The sequence below is a fragment of the Mucor velutinosus genome, assembly GCF_035048745.1.
Source record: "Mucor velutinosus strain NIH1002 chromosome Unknown tig00000165, whole genome shotgun sequence".
Classification (NCBI taxonomy): Eukaryota; Fungi; Mucoromycota; class Mucoromycetes; order Mucorales; family Mucoraceae; genus Mucor; species Mucor velutinosus.
This window is the reverse complement of record NW_027041913.1, coordinates 2,343,216-2,350,931: the sequence shown is the minus strand read 5'-3', so window position 1 is coordinate 2,350,931 and position 7,716 is coordinate 2,343,216. Positions and strand designations below refer to the sequence as shown.

General features: G+C 45.3%; 5 protein-coding genes across 5 annotated transcripts; all 5 read left to right on the top strand.

Moving 5' to 3' along the window:
• Positions 1 to 135: 135 nt before the first annotated feature.
• Positions 136 to 641, top strand: SDS3 (histone deacetylase and transcriptional regulator; the record flags this gene model as incomplete). The annotated part of the gene is made up of 2 exons (XM_064823105.1): positions 136 to 349; positions 406 to 641. Coding segments are annotated over 2 exons (450 nt in total), but the record flags the coding sequence as incomplete, so codon positions are not given.
• A 262-nt stretch (positions 642 to 903) lies between these two features.
• ATC70_003749 (uncharacterized protein) lies at positions 904 to 2,257 on the top strand (the record flags this gene model as incomplete). Its single annotated transcript, XM_064823104.1, has 2 exons — positions 904 to 1,430; positions 1,882 to 2,257. The coding sequence occupies 2 exons, from the start codon at positions 904 to 906 to the stop codon at positions 2,255 to 2,257; spliced, it is 903 nt and encodes a 300-aa protein (XP_064679704.1).
• A 615-nt stretch (positions 2,258 to 2,872) lies between these two features.
• On the top strand, positions 2,873 to 4,252 carry COQ3 (Hexaprenyldihydroxybenzoate methyltransferase, mitochondrial; the record flags this gene model as incomplete). The annotated part of the gene is made up of 1 exon (XM_064823103.1): positions 2,873 to 4,252. The coding sequence occupies one exon, from the start codon at positions 2,873 to 2,875 to the stop codon at positions 4,250 to 4,252; it is 1,380 nt and encodes a 459-aa protein (XP_064679703.1).
• Positions 4,253 to 4,791: 539 nt separating this feature from the next.
• CMK2_1 (Calmodulin-dependent protein kinase cmk2) lies at positions 4,792 to 5,964 on the top strand (the record flags this gene model as incomplete). The annotated part of the gene is made up of 1 exon (XM_064823102.1): positions 4,792 to 5,964. One exon carries the CDS (start codon positions 4,792 to 4,794, stop codon positions 5,962 to 5,964), a length of 1,173 nt encoding a protein of 390 aa, XP_064679702.1.
• Positions 5,965 to 6,754: 790 nt separating this feature from the next.
• On the top strand, positions 6,755 to 7,693 carry ATC70_003746 (uncharacterized protein; the record flags this gene model as incomplete). Its single annotated transcript, XM_064823101.1, has 1 exon — positions 6,755 to 7,693. One exon carries the CDS (start codon positions 6,755 to 6,757, stop codon positions 7,691 to 7,693), a length of 939 nt encoding a protein of 312 aa, XP_064679701.1.
• Between the last annotated feature and the right edge of the window lie 23 nt (positions 7,694 to 7,716).

The window sequence follows — 7,716 nt, the reverse complement described above, 5'->3', positions numbered from 1 at the left end:
AGCTCATCCAAACTGTTCAACAACAACAGCAACAACTGGTCTCTTCTCTCACGAGCGAGTACAGCAACATGACAATCTCCTTGCTCGCCTGGACCTTTTGGAAAAGGAAAATGAGAATTGAAAAATCAGTTACAGGCCAAGGACCTTGCAATTGAAAAATTACAGGGCCAACTCTCATCCCGCCGCACCAATCAAGGTGCTCAATCCAGCTCTCAGGTAACACCAACCCAAGAGCTTGTTACTATTCACCAACCCGATGCTACTCAAGGTAGCTACGCATCTGCTGCCCGTAAAGGTGCCCAACATCGTGACCCTGCCCGTACTACCAAGCGACGTCTTGCTGCAGGTCGTATGTTCCAAACCGCCACCACAAAGGTCAACAAGGATACCAGTATGTGTATCTAGGCCGCTCTGGTAAAATCCTGCGCTCTGAGGTTCGTTACCAACTTCGCCGAGCTGGTATTGATACTGGCCGTGTGTTAGACATCTGTTTCCCTGCCACTGGCGTCATTGGCATCTTGCTCCACATCCAATATGTAGAGGAGTTTCTCGCCTGTATGCGCAAATGTGAAGCTGATCACATTGAAAACTTTCAACCCTTGGATCCCAACAACATTGCTGATCCCATCCCAATATGCTGATCTTGCCATTGAAGAGCGTGAGCAATTGATCTATGAATTCACCAACACCCGTGCTCTGCAAACCCTCTCTTTCCTTCGTCCCTCAACGTTAGTGGCGTTGGCAAATACTTTGTCTCTGCTGGCTGGATCTCTCAAGAAGAGCTAGATATAGCCGTCTCTGAAGCTATCGGTCGTCTTGCCGAGAAGGAGCCCAAAAGGCTAAATTCTTGTTCAAGCGTCAAAAGGAAGATCATGACAGCAATGGCTCTGCTATGGAACTCTAATGAGTAACATAGCTACTAGTCATACTCCCAATAACAACCCAGTCCACTCCTTTCAAGTCTCTCTCTCCCTTTGGAATGCCAATGGTCTACGTCAATCAACAGTACATGATGTTCTCCATCATGTTCAGAACACTCATGTACTGCTTGTCACTGAAACCTGGCTAACCTCTGGTTCTTTCCCTACTAACTGGTCTCAATTCCACCTCTATGGCTCTAAAGTACCTGGTGCATTTAACCGTGGTTCTGGTGGCATTACTGCCTTTGTCTCTCCTTCCTGTCCTTTCTCTGTCTCTCAACTTCCGTCTTACAATGCACACACTTTGTCCCTTAAGGTTGGCACCCTTACAGTTCATTGTGTGTATCTGCCTCCACCCTTATCTTCGGATAAGGTGCTCTCGCTTCTTCGCTCGTTACCCGTAACCAGTGATACCATCCTTTGTGGTGATTTCAATGCTCGCTTTGGATCTCTACTGGGTGATACTAATGCTAATCCTCGTGTACCTCACTACTTCCATGGCTGGAGGAGGTCCTTTTTCCATTCTCAATGAGTCTTTAGCATTTGGTTACACCCACATTCACAACTTTTCGACGTCAAGCAAGAGGTTCATAGCATCATTGATCTGTTTCTTACAAACATTGGCGAGGCTGCTCTGTTACTCCTCAACTGGTGGTTGAATCTGATCTGTCTCTTGGCTCTGATCATCGGCTGATGGTACTTACTTTCGAGTATGTGCCCCCTCCTGATGATACTCTTGGTTCTGGTAGCTCTGGTGGTTTGGCCCCTAGACGGCAATGGAAAGCTCTCGAAATTGAGGAAAAAGCGGCCTTTGGGCTTGCTTCGTGAATCCTTTCGATCTTCTTGTTGCTCCTTTGGTTGGTTCTCTCTCTGGTTGGTGTCTGCTCCTCCTGGGTGTTTGTCCAGATATTGATGCACTCAACGATTCTTTGAATCAATGTTTGTATGAATCTCTGGATAGCTCAATTGGTGTGAAATCTGGTCGTCCTGGCCACTGGAAAAAGTACTGGACACAGGAAATTGAGGATGCTGCTCGTGAAAGAGATACTAGTATAGTAGATGGAGGTGGGGCAAGTCGTTTTGCCAAAGTCGAAACATGGAATCTCTATCAAGCTGCTCACAGGCGTTTTCGTTCTCTTGTACAAGCTGCTAAGCGTCGATCGTGGAATCAGTTTTGCTCTGATTTAGAAAAGGACTTTTCGAAAGCCACTGCTGCAATCAAGCGCATTAAAAGAAACAAGGAATGCTCTGCAACGTACAGTCATCCAGACGGTCCAACTGCCTCTGTCAACACATGGCGTCCCATCTTGCCTCAGTCTATGATGGCTCTTTGTTGAATAATGCGTCTCGCCTACTGCTCCCCAAGTGAACAACTCTGATTTGCCTTACGCTGTGCCTACTGATCTGTCTCTGTTTGATGCTGATATACTTGTCGCTCTCATTAAAGCGTTTGCCAAATGGGAAAGCTCCTGGCCCTGATCATCTGAAAGCTGAAATGTTGAAGGCTCTAGCATCTGACATTGCACCCGTATTGTCTCTGCTCTTTACACTCTGCTCTCAGTGGTCGTATACACCAACTTATATGGCGACATGCTCAAGTCTTTCCCCATTTACAAGAAAGGTGATGTATCTGATCCAGCTAATTTTCGTCCAATTTCGCTTACTTCGGTGATGCGTAAATTGTTCGAATTCTCTCTGATGCCTGCTCTTGATGAACATTTCGCCTGCACTTGATGTTGCTCAAGGTGGTTTTCGCCCGCAGCGTAGTCCTCTGGATCAAGCCCTCTGTTTACATGACTTGATGCACGACTACTTCCTCACTCATCACCACTATCCTGTTGTAGCCTTTCTGGACATCAAATCTGCATACGATACAGTGGATCCGCAACGTTATTTGGGATGCTCTTGCTCATTCTTCACTACCTCGTCCAATCCTTAGTTTATTGATCAATATGTTCGATGATGTACTAGTCTCTGTACTGATTGCAAACCACAACTCTGACCCTTTTTCGCCTGCTACTGGTGTACTCCAAGGTTCAGTGCTCAGTCCGCACTTGTACTCTCTGTACATCAACTCTCTGCCTGCTGTTCTTCGTGCTGCTGTCAACCGTGGTACTATGGTATCTCCACCCGGAATGCATCCTGTTCATATCAATAGTTTACTCTTTGCTGATGATGTGGCCATATTTGGCTCTCGTACTGATGTGCAAACCATGTTGGATGTCGCTTCAGATCACTCGTTCTCTCTTGGCTACAGATGGAAACCATCAAAATGTGCTGTACTTTGTGCTCCTACTGCCTCTACTCGTCATCCATTGTCTCTATACGGTGAACCTCTTCCTGTGGTAGAGGAATTCACGTATCTTGGTATGCCGTTTAGATATAAAGGTCTGTACGCCCCTGGGATTCTCAATCTGCGTGCTTCTGGTGCTATCAAGACAATGGCATTGTTGAATTCGGTTGGTGTCAATCGAAATGGGTTTTCTCTGTTGCTTTGTGCTCGTTTGTATAAAAGCTTTATTCGACCCAAGCTGGAATACGGCTTAGCTATATCGCATCTCTCTTTCCGTGACTTCAAGGCTCTTGATGCTCTGCAAAATCGATTGGTTGGTATGTTTGTTGGTAGTACATGGTACAATGTTGCCAAACATTTGACCTGTATTCCCAGCATGAAGCATCGATATAATGTCCTGGCAACACGTTATGCTCTTCGTGCTGATACTCTCCCTGATGATTGCTTGTTGGTTCTGCTTCGTCGTGGATTACTGTACACTCGTCTAGACAGATTTATTTGTCAAAACCCGTTGTATCTGACACTACCTGATCCGCCGCCATTCACCACTGCTGGTCTTACTGAAGTCTTTGATTCGTATTGGCAAGATCAAGTAGATCATCAACTTGCTGCTGCTGCTGTTTCTGGTACCCAGACCCTCCTCCGTGCTTGTCGTCGTTCTGTATCTCGTCCAGATCCCATTTTGTACCTACCAATTGGTCGATCTGCTCGAAGTCGCCTTGTTCGCTGGCGTCTTGGACGTTTCACAAACATGCGTGAAGAGTGTCCGTGCGTGATGGGTGATTTTATATCTCGAAATCACTTTCTGACATGCCGTGCTCTGGATCGAACACTTCTCGATGCTCTGCCTGTGGCTCCTCCTGGTATTCATCGTATAGACTATGCCCTTAATTGCTTACCTGTGAAAGCCTCTGATGGTCCTCCATCTTATTGGTCTGCTTTGCTTGCTCTGCTTCATGCCATTGATTGTTTAGTGCATCCGCTGGCTGTCATCCCTGCTGATCTTGATTCAGGGTTGTTATGGTTCTCTGCTAGATAGTCTCTTCATTGATGAACGTTTGTTGCTTTGTTTTCTCGGTGCGATGCCACGGTGGTAAGTAATTATCAAAGTTCCCATCCGTTGGTCATTCCTCCAGATCAAATCAACAATACCAGTATTCATGCCGTTCCTTTGCCACTACCACACTTTCCTTTTTCCCTTTTTCTTAGTTAGTGTCCCCTTAAGGGTTTTTTGTACCTGCTACTCTTTTGTTTCTAGAATTCTAGGCTAATGCTCCCATCGAGTGCCCATTGAATTCATGTATATAATAAAAATCAACGTTAAACTGAGCTACATCCCCACCTTTCTTTCCGCTAACCAATTTTTTTAATACATTGAAGCCCAGTAATATTGAAAAAATTGACCCAACTCTACAATTCCATACAATACATAGCAAGAACATCATTCCAGACGACACCAAAGTAAACCAGGCATTAAGCTGTGCGTCCTCTCTTTCTCCAGGTCAAAAACGGCCAAGTTCCTCAAGATCTCCACCTTTTTTCGCTGTAGATTTCACTCAACAGTTGAAAACAAAGAAAATGACATTCACTCCAACCTCTCATCAGCACCATCATCCACAAACATCAGTTGATATCATCAACATTTCTACTGATTTTGGACCAACAACTCCTCCATCTGCCTCTCCAGCGAGTGAACAGCAACTTTCAACCTTTATGATTGAGGTTCGAAATCGCTTAGCTCGTCTGGAAACCGCCCATGTCGAAATTGAGCGGTTAAAAACAGCCCTGGCAGAGTCTGAAGCTGCTCGTCACGCTCTCGAAGCCCAACTTGCAGCTGCTACTGGTACTACAACTAGCCTGGCTCCCAAACCATCATCATCCCACCCACCTCCTGCCACTACTACCACCACAACAGCACCAACATCAACTACATGCACCAATGCTACCTCTGCCACCTCTTCGTCTCCAGGAAATCAACCATCTTTTGCTGCCGTCGTTGCATCTAATACAGGTGCAAAGCGTAAGAAGAAGCCTGCTGCTCGTCCTCCTCCTCCATCTGCCACCAAGGCATCCGCTACTCTTGCTCGTCTTTTTGCTCCTCAAAGTGATATACCATCTGGTTATCAATTTGTGTACTATGCTACTCCTGTCCGCCGTCGTCTTTCTGAGCTGCGTCGCCTTGTTCAAGGCGTAGGATTGAATAACTCTCGTGTGCTGGATATTCAATATCCTGTACAGAATGTGATTTCTTTCCTTGTTCACAACGACTATGTTCTCACCCTCACCAAAGCCATGCATCTCCATGGTCGTGGCTCTTCTCCGTTGATTGACTTTGATCCATGTGATCCAGTCAATCTCAAAGATCCCAAATTTGCTTCTCTCTCTCGTGATCTGCGTGTCCAAAAGGCCATTGAGGTCGAAAACCTTCGCTGCCTTCGTTCGCTGTCTTTTGTCCGTCGCTCTGTCCGTGTTTCTGTTGCTCGTTCTTTTCTTTTGTATGATCGCATCAACCAAGCCCAATTTGATGCCATTTTGAAAGAAGAAATGCTTGCTCGTTCCTCCTCCTCTGCTGCTGCTAAACCACCATCCCGATCCTCTGATCAAGAGCGTTTAGCCAAGAAACAACGTTTGAGTTATCTTGGCTACCTCTTGCATCATGATGCTGAAACTGCCTCTCTTTTGGCTTATGCTGTCTCCCCCACTCTCTCTGCTACCAAGGATCTTGAAATGTCAGAGCCTTCTGATAACTGATTGACACCTTGCTGTTGAAATCGTTTTGCTCTCTCATTCCCACTCTCGTTGTTTCTGTTTCTGCTGCCTTTATGGTAGTGTCTGTATTTACTTTGTCCTCCTTCTCTGCTTCTTTCTCGTTTGGTCTTTGTCTCTCTGCTCATTTTGCTATATGCAAATGCCTCGTTTTCTCCTTTTTTTCTTGCTTTTTTTGTGCCACTGAGGTCTGTGGGTTTATTTTGTCTGTGCTGCTGTCTGAACATCGAGGTATCCTCAATTGCATGTCTCATACACCATAGCTTCTTATTCTCTACCCTTTTATCTCACTTGTTTTACTCCTTTTTCCTGCCTGTACTTCTTTTTTACCAGTTTAATTTTTAGTTTAGGACCTTTTTTCCCTTTTCTGGACACTTGCATGTTGTTCCTGCATGGAGATCAAACTATCAATTTAAGCTTTTTTGCTGTACGTCGCTTCTCAGGACTTGCAACTAATGATCCAAAGATCGCATGCATATAAGTCTATATTTTTTACTTTGCTAATTCATTGTAATCAATAAACAACCATAAATTTTCGCCTGAGCTACATCCCCATCTCTTTCCGTTTTTCATCACTTTTTGCCACCTTCCCCCGGTAAAAAGTATTTCCTCACTATAAAAGCGGTTTATCTCGACAACAAACACTCCAACTAGCCTTCAGTTGTACCAGTTTACTTGCATTTAGTCAACGTACATTGTGTTATAACTTCCAGTTTGTTGGACATCTTTTTCATATTTTATTGAATCTCCAAAGTTTGATAGAATATTTTCAGCCATGCTCAACAATAATCAGCAATCTATGGATTTGAATCAGCTCATCCAAACTGTTCAAGAACAACAGCAACAGCTGATCTCTCTTACCGAGCGAGTACAGCAACATGACAATCTCCTTGCCCGCCTGGACCTTTTGGAAAAGGAAAATGGAGAATTAAAAAATCAGTTACAGGCCAAGGACCTTGCAATCGAAAAATTACAGGGCCAACTCTCATCCCGCCGCACCAATCAAGGTGCTCCAGCCAGCTCTCAGGTAACACCACCCCAAGAGCTTGTTACTACTCACCAACCCGATGCTACTCAAGGTAGCTACGCATCTGCTGCCCGTAAAGGTGCTCAACATCGTGACCCTGCCCGTACTACCAAGCGACGTCTTGCTGCAGGTCGCATGTTCCAAACCACCACCACCAAAGGTCAACAAGGATACCAGTATGTGTATCTAGGCCGCTCTGGTAAAATCCTGCGCTCTGAGGTTCGTTACCAACTTCGCCGAGCTGGTATTGATACTGGCCGTGTGTTAGACATCTGTTTCCCTGCCACTGGCGTCATTGGCATCTTGCTCCACATCCAATATGTTGAGGAATTTTTTGCCTGTATGCGCAAATGTGAAGCTGATCACATTGAAAACTTTCAACCTTTGGATCCCAACAACATTGCTGATCCCAAATATGCTGATCTTGCCATTGAAGAGCGTGAGCAATTGATCTATGAATTCACCAACACCCGTGCTCTGCAAACTCTCTCTTTCCTTCGTCCACTCAACGTTAGTGGCGTTGGCAAATACTTTGTCTCTGCTGGCTGGATCTCTCAAGAAGAGCTAGATATAGCCGTCTCTGAAGCTATCGGTCGTCTTGCCGAGAAGGAGCCCAAAAAGGCTAAATTCTTGTTCAAGCGTCAAAAGGAAGATCATGACAGCAATGGCTCTGCTATGGAACTCTAATGAGTAACATAGCTACTAGTCAT